We start from the raw sequence: 16,311 nt of genomic DNA on the forward strand, positions 1-16,311 counted from the left end.
GTTACGGGATTTCAGAAACACACGAGTAATATTTACCCCGGTCCAGGATAGTAATAGGGCGGCGGTCGTTCATACTCGGTACTTAATGGAGGCGGTGCCCCGGCAGCTGGTTGATACCTTGGCGGTCCACCGTTGGGGAAGTCCCAATTTCTGCAACGATAGCACTCGTGAGCTCGACGATTACGCAGTATCAGGTATACGCGCGAGGTATTCGTCTCCGGGCAAGGTTCTTTGCGCTCAAACATTTCCTAGTGAGCCGTACCGATTCGCTTAACCCTTTCGCTGCCTGTGATTCGGCATGAGGACCTCCACAAAGTCGGCGCAAACGTCTCGGTGGCTTGCGGCTAGCGAAAGAGCTAAACGCTCATCTTTTATATATATATATATATATATATATATATATACATACGTCCTTTGCCACAGTAAAATGCCTTAGCGAACTAACATATGATACAGCAGCCGCCCAAGCGAAATGAAAGTAAGATTGTGAACTCTCGGCTGGAGAGACGCGTCTGACGGGCGTGTTCCGATCGCACAAAATATACTTTCCAGACGATACGGAGCGGAGAGTGGACATGCTACTCAGCGGCGGAAAGTCGTGTGAGGTGTCTTCAAGCTAAATTAATGTCACGATCAAGTATCGCCCGAAACATGGAGGTTCATCGGCATCGACCAGTGTCCTGGCTGAGCCATCTCGTTCCGGATTAACGGCAAGCGTCTCCACCGACGGAGGAAGCTGAACACGCACTCGGACCCCTTGGCCTCGCGTGTTCCATCATGTTTTCACAGACATTTTTCTTTTCTTTCCGTTACCTCGACTCGGGCCGAGCCTAGTCTCTCCGGCAAGGCTGCCGCGCGACATGGCCAATCAGTCAATCGGTCAAATCAGTCAACCGACAGTACTCTTACGAACGTAACACGCAAGGAGAAGGAGAAACGGCGTAACACTTGGTAACAATAGTCTTGCGACTTACGTGCAGAGGCGTATCGAGAGACGCGAGAGGTTGACCCCCCCGCAGGGTTCCCACTCACCTGGAAATAACCGGGAGAAAAATCCATGACCATCGGGGCTGATTGCGTCATATGAACATGCGTCAACATGATACTACATTCAACAGTCGGATATCTCGGATCGCCTCGCGCGCTAAAAATCTCAAAACCGGAGGAACGACCGGTGCCGTCGATCAGCGGCGGTCCGCAGGAGGAGCGCAGAGTGCCTGATGATCACGGCTCCGTGATCCTCAGAGGATCGCGCAGCATGCGTCAAACTCGCTCTCCCGCTCCGAGGACAGCCGCCTCTCGCACAACATCGATCGTCCGGGCTTGTCAGCTCACGGCGACAGTACGCGAGATCACATTCGATGAGTGGGAACCCAGCTCGTGTCGGGCGAGGAGAGATTACGAGAAGAAGAGGTATCATACTGACCGCCAGATTGGCTCGGTATATACTCAAACAAGGTGGAAGCGTTACGTTTCACAGAAAGCTCATTTTATATGCTGATCACTTGCTCCGCTTATACAAACTTACTGCGACTCTAGTGATACGCTAAAGACTTTATTGTGAGGTTCTGTTTTGGAAGGGGCGGTATGTTCGTGGTTTCGCCACGATAGGGTGAAACTGTAAAGAAATAAGACGTGACCGATGAAACCGATGAGAGAGAGAGAGAGAGAGAGAGAGAGAGAGAGAGAGAGAGAGAGAGAGAGAATTGCGCGGCGTTACCGGGTAGGTAACGTCGTCGCAATGCGTCACGTTTAAACGCTACAACGTAACCGCGCGTTGAACATCGTCTCGTCTCGACTCAGCGCGCCGTTTTCTCAATCACACGGTCGATATACGCATACAAATACACGTGCGACGAGTCGTTGAAAATCGTCGGAAAATCAGAAATCGATCTCCTAGGTTTGCGTGCGATTCACGCTAACGGACACGAGAGGCCGGTGAGAAGCGCGATAAGGACTCCTCTACTCACTTCGGCGCCAGGTCGGAGTATCTTGAGTCATGGTGCGACGTACTTTGATGAGCGTCGGCAATCCTCTCTCGCTCGTTGTATCCCGCGGGTCCATCGTAGCTCTCCACGTACGCCGACGGATGGTGTCTACCGTGGGAGACGTGCTTCTTGTCGTGCACGCTGCAAGCAGAATGCAACCTTGTCTTAGGAAAGCCGACACGGTTCGTGCCGGGGACACGACGCGAGCACTCGTCATGCGAGTTAGAGAGAACAAGTGTGTGTGTGTGTGTGTGTGTGTGTGTGTCTATGTGTGTGTGTGTGTGTGTCTATCTGCACGTGTCGAGTACGTGTTTCGTACGCTAGAAGCTGCGGTGTGTCGGTTAAACCTTCGGTTCGGTGTTTCCCAAATGAAGTAGGAGAATATTTTGGAAAGACTTTGAAAACTCGAGGGAGAAGGAGACGCCGTGGGTAAAAGTTCACGTCGATAATTATCGTAGCAACTTGGATGTCTTCAACGACCGTTGAGACGTCTTGGCAAAATCGTCGATGTCGCTTTTTGCACGCCTCCGTCCCCGGTCGAGCGAATCGCGGCTTTCATTCATCGCGGCAAGTATCTCTTTCGATAAAGCACTCGGCGACCGCTAATTGCGTCTCTCCGGGCTCCGCGGATTTCCACAGAGTATCGGGAAACATCACTTGGGAAACACTTTTCTGACTAGCGTGTATCAACCCCGCGACTGCACGGGAACCCGCAGAATGATGAATTGCGCATCGGTGCCTGGCAGATTGCAGTGTCATCGCAAGTCGTCCGTTTGCGCCGCGGCGGCGACGACGACGGATGAGGCGGATTGAATGCGACGGAATAAAGTCGAGTGGGGGATTGATTGACTCGAAGCAGGAGCCGCAGCGGATTCCAGATGAAAGACCCGTTTGCTGATTCACTTCTATTCGCTTCGATTTACTCGATTAATTGGAGGCACTCTGGAGGGGGAGGCGCTCGCCATGCCGCCGCCGTGTGTTCAATCATTATGCGAGTTCGGTATCGTGCAGCTTTACGATCGGGAGACACTTTCTAGACGACTACAGCCGGTGGCGAACTTGCTCGATCTAAAAAAGCCGTCGTCTATCCGCACGTACGTGTGTATGTCAGTATGTGTGTATCTCCTAGCGAAGCTCTTAAACAGAAAATATTAATTGAGCCAAATTAGTAACTGACAAATTAGTAATGCGGCGTGTGTGGTCGAATAAGCGTGAAATCAACCTCGAAACGCTCAACATAATTCAACACGCAACGTATCCCACGACAAACGTGTCTACGCCAGCGCAGAAGATTCAAATCTTCTCGTGCGGGGTGCGCGGTCGCATGCAGTCGTACAAAAATCAGAGTGCCAATGGAAAAACGTCCAATGTGGATATATCGAAGGAGACGATACGCCAAAGTTACTTTCCGCCTGCGAATGGCGCGCAGCGATTCCTTCCTTCAGTTCCTCTCCTTTGACACCAGAACTCACGGAAACCTTCTCAGGAGGTTTCTGAGAAACCTCCTGTGTCTTCATACGAGGGATAAAAATGCCTCTTTGGTTCCTCCACTTTTATCCAACTATTAAAAGTATAAAGTGCATCCTCGTGCAAATTTGAGTAATTTTTTTGCAAGAGGTCGCAGGCCGATTCGGTAGTTTTGGTGTCAATTGGTGGGCAAAGAAAAAGTGAGAGAAGCGACTGATCGCCGGAAATCGAGTCACTGCGCGCACGGCAAACTCTAGAAGGGAGCGAGGGAGGTACAGGATGTCTTTTTTCCGAGCAAGTTACACACGGCATTCAAAGGTCCGGTGATATAAAATAAACTTGATGGATACGTACATGCGTGTCACTCTCGAGGGAGAGAGAGAGAGAGAGAGAGAGAGAGAGAGAGAGAAAATACGTGAGGGAGGCACATGCGAGAGCACATTGTGGCTTTGTCGTAGTATACTTACTGGGCGAGGGGTATGTTATCCCTGTCTGCGTACGCGTCATACAAATATTCACTGTAACGGAGCGTGTTAGCGGTTAGATTCCAACAACCATTCCACACATTAGACGGCTACTTTAAACATAATCTAAGCTACCGCGCGGGGTGTACCGGGGGCACACGGCCGATCGGTTTCAAAATGAGAGACAAATCTTTTGCGCGATCTCTTGCCGCGTGGCTCGTTGTGCACAGTTCTTGAGGGAAGACAATGCGCGCTCAAGATATAGTCATCGGGGTCAACACCTCTGGAAACGACGGTTTATCTTTCAATATCGAAAGTAACATACTTTCCTCTCGTACTTTTACATACTAGTTTCTGCACTTAATTTCTTGCTTTAGCAGGCGCGACGCGGATCACTGAAGCGGCAAGGTAATCTCCCCGTTGACTGTACGTTAAGATTGTTAATTCGCACACCTCACAGAGTGGAAGAACAAATAAACTGAAAACGAACTCATCACACAATTTTCTCCGCCTCGAACGGACAAGATATTCAGTACGATTCATGAGGTCCTGAGGGTCGAGGTCGGGAGGTAATTTTCGAACCGGGAGATTCCAGCGGAATCTCCCGGCTCGAAGGGTCTTGTTGTAAATAAAAATACAAAAAAAAGATGAGACAGAAAAGAAAAAAAGAACAAGGACATGCCGACTATCAAAGAAGATGTTACAAAGCGCGAATAAGTACATGCCATGGTATATGGAAGCTCGAGAATGACTACGAGAGCCGGAAAAAATAAGACTTTCAACAGTTTCTACATGAAGGGTGCTCAGAGATTCGTTGTACGTTGAGATTCGCAGAGACAAAGTAAAGAGAGACGGAGGAAAAAAGAAAGAGTCCCGTCTCGATTCAGAGTTCAATACGAAAAAGTATCGTTGTCTCTTTTATCTTATCGTCCTCTCTCAGATTCGCAATCGGTCGTTCGTTTCACCTGGATAGGGGATTGATTGATGGGCGATTCGATAGGTAATCCGTGTTTCGATGCACGATATCGATCGACAATGGATCTACTGGAGACACATTGGTACCTCAAATATCGTCATGCACCATGTATATCGAGTGAGGGAGTGAAAAACACGATGAAAAACACGTTTCTCAGGTTTCGCAGAGCAGTCGCGATTGTCGTATTTACAGAGAGAAACAAGTGGAGACTTACGCTTCAACGAGGGGCCCCGGATACGGATCCGACTTTTGGTACAGGGCGCTCAGCTTCACGCAGAGCACTATCGTCGGTATGAATAGGATCAAGCACCAGCCGACGCTCGCCCAGAAACCGTTCTGTATAAATGCAAATAGGAGCATGAATATTAATTTTTGGCAGGGTTCGCTCAATTTTGCAACGCGTCGTCGCTCGCACCCGATATTTCAGTTATCGTCTCCGACGCGAATTCACTTGTCGATCGAGAAACTTCCACGGCGGTCGGAGAATTTATAACGAGAAAGGCAGCGAGAGAGGGAGAGGGAGAGGGAGAGGGAGAGGGAGAGGGAGAGGGAGAAGGAGAGGGAGAGGGAGAAGGGGAGAGGGAGAGAGGGAGAGAGGGGGAGAGAGAGAGAGAGAGAGAGAGAGAGAGAGAGAGAGAGAGAGAGAGAGAGAGAGAGAGAGAGAGAGAGAGAGAGAGAGAGAGAGAGAGAGGGAGGTATAACAAGGTCCAGCGATAGGTAATTAACAAGTCTGGGCCAACTTGTCGAAAATCGATGCGTATATTCTCCCCCGATGTCAAGTGGAACGTGATACTTACGAATGGATCCAGGACCTTATTGCATCCTGCCACGAGTGTCGCGTTGTAAGCGTTCGAAACGGGAGCGCACCTCCCGATCTCCTTGATGGACTTTAAGATGACATGATCGAGGAACTTGTCCACCTGATGTAGAAACGCGTTGCCAAACCTGGTCGCGAGCTGTCAAGTCGTGTCAATCGTACTTGTTAGCCGTGTTCAGCCGTCTAATCTCTAGAGTCTATAGAAAAGAAAAGAATAATACATACATATTGAACATACTCCGGGCCGTCTTTGTTCAGAAACTGTTGCGCCTTGGTGACCTCGTCCACTAGGTCGTGAATAGCTTCCGCCATCGAGCTGTGATTGAACTTGATGTTCTCTTGGAGCATCAGCGCATTGGCGCTCAGTTGCTCGCTGAGCATGGCCATCGGCATGACCAGGTCTCTGTGATAATGCTCCAAGTCGTGAGCGTTCTTCTCGAGACTGTCCCTGATGTCCTCTTGACCGCCCGGCAACTTGGCGGAAACCTCGCGCAGTTGCTTGGCGAGGTGTTCCAAGTTGATGTTTGTGATGTTTTCGGCGAGCAACTCGGCATACTGGTAAAACTTGATGTCGCTGAGACCACTCTGCGCGAGGTCGTTCAGCTTGGACCTCGCGCTGTCTTTTAAAATCACCACGCCGGGGGAGAGGCTGATCTTACGTCGCAGCTGTTGGATCGTGTCGTTGATGTCGTAGCGACCGGCGTAATCGCGTAGATTCTCCACGTCGTAGAGATTCTTCAGATTCAACACGTCGTAGAGCGTCTCGTTTTCGTGGCACTTGCTGCAACGAAAGGATCGATCGATCGATCAAGCATGCGCAAATTTCACAGAGGTTTATCCGTAATCGTTGCACTTACGTAACGATGTAACTCATATTGATATTCGCTTTCGGATTCTTCGGGTAAAGTATCCTCTTGATCTGCACGAGTTCGTCGACCAGCTCAAACATTCTGTTGTCTTTCGGGTTCTTCAGGGGCTCGCAGATACCGCGCTGAGCCATAACACCGGTTACCATGTGAGCCACGGTTATAACCATCAACACACTCGTCAGGAGAAAGATGATCCACACGGCCCTGCGCGATTAAACACGAGCGGCGATAATAAAAACGACGGTAGCGAGCCGTTTTGTCTTACATGTTTCCCGACTTTCGCAACCTACATCATGAGAAAGCGTGCACCTGACCCTTTGTTACAGCAATCGTCCCCGTATCCGTCCGGGCGCTTTCCGCAAATGCCGCAGAGGAGGCCGCACGTCAAGCACATCAAGACAGTCAGAAGAATGCCGGATATACCCAGGCCGAGGTAGTATCTAGAAAGAAGCGCGTGTTCGAAGGTCATTAGTGCCAATTCGCTATTCCGTCTGTCTCGAGAAAAGTTCATCCCGAGGTCGTCGCACGAACCTATAGGGCGAATACTGATCTATGTTGTTCCGGGCGATGTCTAAATGCGGAATATAAACTCTATCTATGTCGGCATTCAGTCTGTCGATGAGGGCAGTCATGTTGGTGGCGATGTTGGCTAGAAAGTTACAAGCACGTCGGATGCTCGCGCTGACCACGGGGATCGTCTGATTCACAGCGTGCTGAATGTCCTTCTGGATCTTCAGGAACGACTCTCTGCCTTGGCTCACCTCCGACACTATGTTGCCTTCCATCAGCACGGTGATGTTATGTAACGCGAACGTAACGTCCGGCAGCTGAAAAATGCGCACGCTCGTGCTTTTAATTGGCATTAAATGGAGTCGTTTGCGGGGGAAGAAGATTCAACACATGAGAGAAACGGATTGAGATACTCCGCCGCTAACTGATTCGACTACTTCGAGCTACTAAATGCAGTTTCCCGAGGGGGTGAGAGACATGCCGGCTTCATCGAATTTCGCGACAGCTAACGTTTCGATGATACACGAAGGAAAAGATGTGCGCATTGTGCGCATATGTGTGTTGGAAAGAATAAGAAAATGAAGAAATATCACGTATACATCTTTTCAAAGTAAAACACACTAAACTTTCGTGCTTAATTAAAAGAGAGTCTCCCTCTCGGAAAAATCTTCCTCGATTGTGTTTGCAATGTGAAATCACTAACGCATTTTCATTTCCACTATTGAACGGAAAGGTGCTCGAGGGGAAAAACATTGTGCTGACAGAGAGAAGGAAGTTCCTCTAGTAGAATGGTGTCGCATCATCGACACACATACAGACATTCCTATACTCGTGCAGACTACTTTGCAAAATCAATCGGACGATGCAGGTAATCATGTTTGTATGAAACGACAGTGCACACAAGATAGGGGGGAATCGCATGCCTCCGCTTATACAACTTACAGACTGAAGCTATTTGTGGCAAGCATGGAATCAAATGATTTTATACAATATCTCTCTTCGTACACTAACGTTCACGTGTTGTGCCGGTAAATTGCCAGAATAATCAACGTTTCGGCAAGTCGGAATTTATCGTAATTGCGCTTGCACCGGTGTATCACGCATGCAGTACATCTCGATGTAATCTTCTCTCGAGACTTAACGAATGAGAAAATATCGAATATCAATGATGTAAAGATTGGAACGAAAAGTCTCAATTCTATCAATCTAGACGATATAATTACCCGGCAAAGATAAATACTCGTGAAGCGATACAACATTGCACAATGTTGCATGTACAAAATTACATAATTAATTATAAAAGTATAATTACTCTCTCAGTAAGACTCGCGACATTACTGAATTTATTCTACAAAGCCTTACCTATGAAGCAAAAAACGAAAGCCAAGGCAAGCCTTGTACAAATCTACCGTTTCGATACATTTAAGCGTCAATCTTGTACTTGTGCGCGCGTTTGGGCCTCGATATAATATTTCCAAATTCGAGAATCACGAACGCGGGACATCGCGATCGTCGTTCGTTTCTTTCGAAAGATAATTTTTGAAGGGAAACTTTTCTCCTCGCTAATATCGAGGACCGAGCGCATATGAAAATTCCTTAAATGTGTCGTTATAGTAAAAGAAGAGAAAAATATTCCTTCACCATAAAGTCATACCTTCGGGAAGTAACGGTCCATGTACTGCGTGTAAACAAGGAAAAGGCTCGTCATAAGTAATTGACTAAAGTAGTACTCGAGATAAGAAACGGCTCTCGCCGCTACTTACCTTATCGAAGTCTACTTGGACTGACATTTGATTCACTTTGTAGTCGTGCAGGACTCGCTGGCACTTGTCGGTCGTGCACGCGGCTAACGTGTGGAGAAGATTCTTCTTGACGCCGCGAACAACTGGAGGAGCAAATTGACAAGTGCTTTCAAAGATTTTCTTTATTTCCTCGCGATATGGGTAGACTTTAAAAATCAAGGACGCTCCGAGTACGACGAACAGCTCGATCTAGCCATTATCGTTTCTTTACACTTTGCACGTGATGCAATTCTCGCCCGCGCGGTGAGGACGATTATTTCGAGGGAGTTCGGGGGCTTCGAACGCGCCGCTTACCGATGTCCAATTGACTGGCGTTTATTCGCAGTTCCTGCGTTATCTTATTCATGAGCCGCAGGTCCTCTCTGATCGACTCCAGGCCGGTGACGATGTCATTGAGATTCGTCAGGGAGACGGCGTGGGAATACTCCGCCAACTGCTCGGTGACGATCTTGCCGCTGGCCTGGAGGATATTGTTGAGCGTGACCTCTAGCTCCTCGCAGTTGGTCTTCAGCAGATTCTCAATCTCTTGTTTCGTGGAGCTCAAGTAGAGCTTCACGTCCTTCAGGCTGGTCTTGGCGTTGTGCGGAAGCTCTTTGGTGCCCTCCTGCATGTACTCGTTGGTGACAAAGGCGCACACCACGCCGAAGCTGCAACGATTAATTAATCGTTATTAACGTTACCCGCGCTGTTACACGCGAGGCGATGGCCAATAGAATTTCATTGTCGCTCGGTTTTACGCGAGGCCGTGTTTAACATTGTTTGATATCTCCAATATTAATACCACATCCGATGGGAGCAGATTAAATTGCACAGGGGATAATTACATTTCAAGGAAGGTCTGCGCCAAGTTAATTATCCATCCATCGCGATGCAGCTCTCGGGTGCGAGGTGCAACCTGGTATTGATGCGCTCGTTAATCCTCTACGTGGGAGAAGCGCGCATTCGAAATTCCCAGATTAGTCGCAATTGCGAGTACGTCGATAAAGAGAAAGAGAGCGGCGATGCGTCGCGGTTATTCTCTGTTTTCCCTGATGTTTTCCCTGTACGTTGGCTGGGCTACGCGCAACATACCAAGGGGTTGAGCAAAGCCCAGGAGATGTCGAAGTTGGACGACTCGCGCAAATTCGGCGGAAAATTCGCTTCCCGCGGGAGATACTCACAGCAGAATGGTGGCGACGCCGATCAGCACGATGCTGAGCATAATCTTCCTGCAATGATCGTGCTTCTTGTCGAAGGGCTGACTGCGGGCGCCGCAGTGGCCCGCGCATCTGCAGCAACAGAAGAAGAGACCCGCGCAGGGGAGGATAGCCGCCACGAGGAGTCCGACGAGGGCGAGGCCGGCCAGTCCGCCGTAATGGGTCACCAGGATCTTCCACTCCTTAAGGGGATCCGCGAGAACCGGTTGGCCGTCCACCACGGTGATCATACCTGAGTGCAACACGAGGAGAGACGAGGCTTAATGACTGTGTCAGTCGCACGATTATCGGCTCTTCCATGTCGGAAGACACCGCGATGATCATTATCACTCGCAGCTAGCTCTGAAATCGAATCGATGGCGGATCGCTGGTCACGGCTGACCGGGTTGCTTCGCAGCGCTGAAACGCGCCACGAGCGTCTGCATATTGGGGGGGATCGGAAAACGGTGATCTAGAAAGCAGACCGTTGCCGCAATCGAGCCGCAGAATGCGAGCGCGCGCGACTTGTTGGCAGCGCTGAATTCGGGGCTTGGTCAGTGTTCTCGAGCTTAACGCTCGATTAGACGGTTCGTATCGCGCAGAGATATCGCAGATGCGCGAGCAAAACGGAAAGGAAGACAAGAGAGAGAGGGGGGGAGAGAGGAAGTCATCATCGAATAAAATCTCACGGTGCGAACCGGAAGAATTCGTCGGTGCGCAGCGAAGACGAGCTCCTGCGTGCATATTCCCGGAGGAAATAAGGTGGAATATGTGCGTTAACGTGGACGTGGATGAGGAGCGGGACATGTGGATGCGCAGCGGCGCATAAAAATGCATCGGAGCTTCTCGCGTTCTTCCCTCCGCCTCCCTCCCACTCACTCTCTCTCTCTCTCTCTCTCTCTCTCTCTCTCTCTCTCTCTCCCTCTCTCTCGCTCCTCCATCGGGAACAGCTGATGGCCGCCGCGCGTCCTTTCGATAGCAAGGGGAGGGCGGAACGAGGACGCGCCGAAAGTAGGTCGTAGGTCAGGGTGTTCACGTCGGAAGGGCTGCCAGGTCGCCGGAAAACAACGGGACGCCGGAACGGGGACGCGGCTTTGAAAATTTATCTCGCGCCGGGCAACGTTGCTCTCCCTCCTCCAGAAAATGGGTCAGCTTCGGTCGGTGGTGGCTGGTGGTTGCGTTTTAGATTACCGGCTGAACGCGCGCGAGCTGCATCGATTTACAACCGGTGATCCTGTTCCGAGCTGTTCTACATTCGCGAACGCACGCACGTAATCACGCGAAGGGGTGAACCCGAGAGAGAGAGAGAGAGAGAGAGAGAGAATAGGGAAGGTGAGAATCGCAAAAACATCGCGGTAACGGGCGCGATGGCCGAGGGTTGACCCCCTGAACTCGTTTTTCGGCAGCCCGCCGTGAGTTTCGGGCCGGCCAACAAGAGCTACGCGCGAGGAAATGAAGATTCCGTCAGAAGGACGGAGGATGGACATGCGGGGGAAACGTCGCGACTCTTCGCAACGGCCCTGAGGGCGAAATCGCCTAATTGGAATTAACATAGACGCATCTCCGTAATTCCCCCTGAAAGCGAGCTGCTCGTTTGGCCGAGCGTCGAATCAAAGCGGAGGCCGCTGTCAATCAAGTTCCATGAATCGCGGTGGACGCACGCCGGCCGGGAGAGGGTTTTGAGGACGCTAGTTAGCAATAGACGGCCGTAGGTGGGTAATAGCCGCGGAGAGAAAGAACGGGCCGTGATTGAACGTTGCGTTCGTTAGGGGTGTCCGATGAAACTCGCCGGGAGCGGCGCGGCGCGGCGGCCGAGCAATTTCAGCGAGGTTGCCGAAGCGTCATCGAAACATCCGAGACTAATTAGCACTATGATCAAGCTCCCTCCTCCCTCTGCCTCCGCCCCCGCCTCCGCCTCGGCCGGAGTCGTGCTGATAGATTATAGAAATAGCGGGGAAAACTACTCGTCTGCCGTTATTTAGATCCCCGGAATTTGCCGGATCGAGCACGCGCCGACTATAAATAAAGCGCGTATGATTCCGCCGCGTTAACACGGGGAATGCGTTTTCCAGCAGAGTCTATAATTCCCTTTTGGCGCGTAAAAGGACGCTGATGACGTCGGTCGGCGTGCGATCACCGTCCGGCGAACGGCCGCCCTCCTCTGCGCTATTAACGCCGCGTTTGTCGCGCAACGAGAAAATCATCAGAGGGACTCGAGAGACTCCGAAACTTTCGACCCGAACTTTGCGCCGTTTACTTCCTCTTCTTTTCTTTTTCCCAAAGAACATTCGTTCTCAAAGCCGCGCCGCGCAATTCAACGTGTCCTCGTCACAAGCGACGTCGCGCGCTCCATCTCTTTCCCGCCGCGGGGCCGCCGCGTATTAATTTCGCGACACGGCGGACGACATGGCGGAAATATTGATGCACGTGTATACGCGATATACGCCGCGGGGAGCCGCGCGTACGACACGTCGCCGGCGAATTTCGCGAAACTAGGACGCCGCGGCGATTCGGCGGGAAGGAACGACCGGCGCACCGTCGGCGTCTCCGGCGTTCCTCTCCCCGAGAATTTGTCCTCCTTTGTGGAGAGGAACGACTCTCTCACAGCTCCTCAGGCATTTGTTCTCGCTCTCGGGACAAAAGGAACGGCAGGCGGCTCGGAGTTTACGGCTGAACGGCCCTATTTATAGCCCGATATCGTATTGGCAGAAAAAAAAGAAGACAGAGGGCGCGTGTAATTAGAACGTCGCTGCGAACGCAAAATCGCAAGCACGCGAGCGAGTGCGCGATAAGTCGGGCGCCGTGTCTCAGGGTGATTTAATAGGCATATCCGAGCCAACGCGCTCCCCGATGCCGTGCCGCGGGTACATGAACGCGGGTACCTTTACGACCGATTAGGTCGAGCGAGCGGGGAATTGGGTCGTGTTCCCGAATAACTTTCGGATACACGCGGTACATTCGCCGGCTGACGTCACACAGTCAACGACGCAGGTCGCCTTTTTGGATCTTGTTCTCGACAATTAATCGCAATCCTCCCTTCGCTCGAGAGAGCGAGCAGAGACGAGACTCTGCTGATGAGGAAACTGACGGCTGGCGGATCGAGACGGATGATTTGATTTGATTTTATCGCGGGAGAAATTCCCCCCGCTGCTCCGGGTGTACAGAGGGATGAGGGACGAGAATGGGAGATGAATGAAAACAGTAAGAGAGAGAGAGAGAGAGAGAGAGAGAGAGAGAGAGAGAGAGAGAGAAGAGAGAGAGAGAGAGAGAGAGAGAGAGAGAGAGAGAGAGAAGAGAGAGAGAGAGAGAGAGAGAGAGAGAGAGAGAGAGAGAAGAGAGAGAGAGAGAGAGAGAGAGAGAGAGAGAGAGAGAGAGAGAGAGAAGAGAGAGAAGAGAGAGAGAGAGAGAAGAGAGAGAGAGAGAGGAGAGAGAGAGAGGAGAGAGAGAGGAGAGAGAGAGAGAGAGAGAGAGGAGAGAGAGAGAGAGAGAGAGAGAGGAGAGAGAGAGAGAGAGAGAGAGAGAGAGAGAGAGAGAGAGAGAGAGAGAGAGAGAAGAGAGAGAGAGAGAGAGAGAGAGAGAGAGAGAAGAGAGAGAGAGAGAGAGGAGAGAGAGGAGAGAAGAGAGAGAGAGAGAGAGAGAGGAGAGAGGAGAGGAGGAGAGAGAGAGAGAGAGAGAGAGAAGAGAGAGAGAGGAGAGAGAGAGAGAGAGAGAGAGAGAGAGGAGAGAGAGAGAGAGAGAAGAGAGAGAGGAGAGAGGAGAGAGAGGAGAGAGAGAGAGAGAGAGAGAGAGAGAGAGAGAGAGAGAGGAGAGAGAGAGAGAGAGAGAGGAGAGAGAGAAGAGAAGAGAGAGAGGAGAGAGAGAGAGAAGAGAGAAGAAAGATAAGAGAGAGAGAGAGAAGAGAGAGAAGGAGAGAGAGAGAGAGAGAGAGAGAGGAGAGGAGAGAGAGAGAGAGAGAGANTTTATGGTTATCATCGAAAAATATATGTAACAGAGGTAGTTTACATACATTTATTAGAGGTTGCTTCGAAAAATATGTTCTCTGTAAATCTTATAAATAATCAATCTCAGGCTTTTCTTTTCCTGATCTGATATATATTGCTAAATTTTATTACATATAGCATTCTGTTTACTATTCAAAAATTTATTTAAAAAATGCTTTGAAGAACTTGGAATATTGGTTGAGATAAATATATGGAATAATAGCTATGAATACATCTAGAGCATTAGACTATTATCGCTACATAAAAAATATTTACTAAAAGTTTATGTAATCTGATATATTTTGTAGTAAGTAAATTTGAAACCTGACCTTTATATGTAAAATTTTATAACTTTTGTATGGAATATTTTTTTCAAAAATGCGTATTTTTCCAGATATTGAGAGGTTTCAACACTTTCTGTATACCCTAACAACACAGATGTCCAGAGGACGTCCAAAATACGTCTTAAGGATGTCCTAGGTTTCTTCATCCTTAGAACATCCATAGGACATCCCCAGATCATGTACTGTCTGGGAACTCATATAAAGTATTATATTTATTAAACTATAATAAACATAAAAGTTTAAATACATTATATATTCTATTCAAGTTCCTCTTTTATCTTCTAATTGGTTGATCTTATTCTTAGACATATTTTATGTGTGTATATATATGTTTATTATATAATAACATGTATAAGTACATACCTGTATTTTTTTTTTCTTTGAAGGTATCTCATTTTTTATTGATATTATTTTTGGCCTCTTACACAGCGTTTCTGAGCTAACCTTTACTTTATATTTTTGTGGCTTTTTGTACTTACGAATATATTTAACACTTTCATGTGTTAAATCAGATATATCATTGGATGTATACTGATTGCAAGTTATATGCCTAGATTTTACAAGATTTGTTACATTATTAGTATCACTGTCACTGCTGCTACTGTTCCATGAATCATTTTGATTTGCATTCAATGGTAAAGGAGGTACACTGCAATTGAATATAAATTAAAGATCATATATTATTAATAAGTACAAACTACAAAAAGCAATTTGTAAAATTTATTTTAAATTAATTTCAAAGAATGAAGTATATTTATTATAATTTTTCTTACACTGCTCCTTTAGCGATTCTGTCAAATGTAGTTTCAAATGGATCATGAGTTATGGAATCGTTAGAAATTTCATTGTCATTAAAATAATCATTCTTAATACTGTATTGTTGAGTCAATATGACAGTTGGTGTAGGTAAAATATCTATTAATGGTCCTTTTTTAATTTTTCTTTGATAAGTTCGAATTGGTTGTCTACGGTTAGTTATCATTTCTCACCTAAAAATAAAAATTCGTTTTTAACTTTAAAAATTAACTTCTCAAGTAGAACATAAAATTAATGGCACCAAATAACAAGAAAATGACTGTATCATGATAAAAAAAATGAATTTTCCTTTTAATGTCACTTTGATGTCATAATTTTCTGTTCTGCCTAGGTAATATTTTTGACGAAGTAAATTTTGATGGATTCAACAATTAATGAAATTATAAACTTTAGCCTATGTTGAGCTTATGTTGATTGGCCCTAAATTGACCAAAATTCGAATTAAAAACGCTATTAATCGATGAATCACATATGCAAAAAATTAATAAAATTAGAATCATTTCAAATTTACTTACTACAAAATATATCAGATTACATAAAACTTTAGTAAATATTTTTTATGTAACGATAATAGTCTAATGCTTTAGACGTATTTATATAGCTATTTCTACATATATTTATACCAACCAATATTGCAACTTCTTCCAAGTTTCTAGATTTTTGAATAGCAAACGGAATGCTATGTGTAACGGAATTTAACAACATATATCAGTTCAGTTCAGTTCGGTATATGGCTTTAGGTAGAAGGGTGTACTCATACGCCATTCTCCTGAACATATATCAGATCAGAGAAAGAAAAGCTTGAGAGTGAATAATTATTTGGTAATTATTTACAAGACGGGCCTCAGCTTGGATTTCGCTCAAACTCACTTATCTTGTGTATTTTGACGTGAAGTGTAAGTCTCTGTCTTACCGACATGACAGATTTCCTAACCTCGCATGTGTCACTTTTTAACTATTTATTTCTCGCAAACTAGGGCCGAGCGATCATTTTTACTTGCAGATTCGGCTTCTACACGTCAAAATACACAAGATAGGTGAGTTTGAGCGAAATCCAAAGTGAGGCCCGTCTTGTAAATAATTACCAAATAATTATTTATCTT

At 47.6% G+C, this 16,311-nt stretch overlaps 2 protein-coding genes across 14 annotated transcripts in view; both read right to left on the reverse strand.

Moving 5' to 3' along the window:
- LOC105180691 (prominin-like protein) overlaps positions 1 to 10,345 on the reverse strand; it is an 11,588-nt gene extending 1,243 nt beyond the window's left edge. The window contains exons 1-16 of one of the 13 annotated variants that reach the window (XR_003114050.1): positions 10,054 to 10,345; positions 9,188 to 9,540; positions 8,855 to 8,976; positions 8,746 to 8,769; positions 8,034 to 8,042; positions 7,113 to 7,408; positions 6,872 to 7,021; positions 6,570 to 6,785; positions 5,938 to 6,493; positions 5,693 to 5,851; positions 5,110 to 5,231; positions 3,923 to 3,973; positions 3,087 to 3,124; positions 1,971 to 2,129; positions 1,529 to 1,618; positions 37 to 150 (exon numbers count right to left, since the gene is read on the reverse strand). Coding sequence is in view for 11 of the 13 variants with exons in the window: in XM_025305996.1 (XP_025161781.1) it covers positions 37 to 150; positions 975 to 1,032; positions 1,971 to 2,129; positions 3,087 to 3,124; positions 3,923 to 3,973; positions 5,110 to 5,231; positions 5,693 to 5,851; positions 5,938 to 6,493; positions 6,570 to 6,785; positions 6,872 to 7,021; positions 7,113 to 7,408; positions 8,034 to 8,042; positions 8,746 to 8,769; positions 8,855 to 8,976; positions 9,188 to 9,540; positions 10,054 to 10,319 (2,693 nt within the window). In the remaining 2 variants the exon portion in view is untranslated. Of the gene's footprint in view, positions 1 to 36; positions 151 to 974; positions 1,033 to 1,528; positions 1,619 to 1,970; positions 2,130 to 3,086; positions 3,125 to 3,922; positions 3,974 to 5,109; positions 5,232 to 5,692; positions 5,852 to 5,937; positions 6,494 to 6,569; positions 6,786 to 6,871; positions 7,022 to 7,112; positions 7,409 to 8,033; positions 8,043 to 8,745; positions 8,770 to 8,854; positions 8,977 to 9,187; positions 9,541 to 10,053 lie in introns of those variants that run through there. The other 12 variants (XM_025305996.1, XM_025305998.1, XM_025306001.1 and 9 more) reach the window with 12 other exon arrangements.
- A 4,321-nt stretch (positions 10,346 to 14,666) lies between these two features.
- Positions 14,667 to 16,280, reverse strand: LOC112590189 (uncharacterized). Its single transcript, XM_025306008.1, has 3 exons — positions 15,836 to 16,280; positions 15,166 to 15,381; positions 14,667 to 15,041 (listed from the first exon to the last, which is right to left on the reverse strand). Exons 2-3 carry the CDS (start codon positions 15,372 to 15,374, stop codon positions 14,705 to 14,707), a joined length of 546 nt encoding a protein of 181 aa, XP_025161793.1. The 5' UTR covers positions 15,375 to 15,381; positions 15,836 to 16,280; the 3' UTR covers positions 14,667 to 14,704.
- Between the last annotated feature and the right edge of the window lie 31 nt (positions 16,281 to 16,311).

The sequence above is a fragment of the Harpegnathos saltator genome, unplaced genomic scaffold, assembly GCF_003227715.2.
Source record: "Harpegnathos saltator strain DR-91 unplaced genomic scaffold, Hsal_v8.6 scaffold746, whole genome shotgun sequence".
NCBI lineage: Eukaryota > Metazoa > Arthropoda > Insecta > Hymenoptera > Formicidae > Harpegnathos > Harpegnathos saltator.

What these genes read in the sequence shown, in the direction of transcription:
- LOC112590189 (XM_025306008.1), bottom strand. Translation starts at nt 15,374, where the DNA reads ATGATAACTAACCGTAGACAACCAATTCGAACTTATCAAAGAAAAATT. An exon ending in AGAATCGCTAAAGGAGCAGT is followed by an intron (nt 15,042 to 15,165) that starts GTAAGAAAAATT and finishes ATTCAATTGCAG; the next exon opens with TGTACCTCCTTTACCATTGA.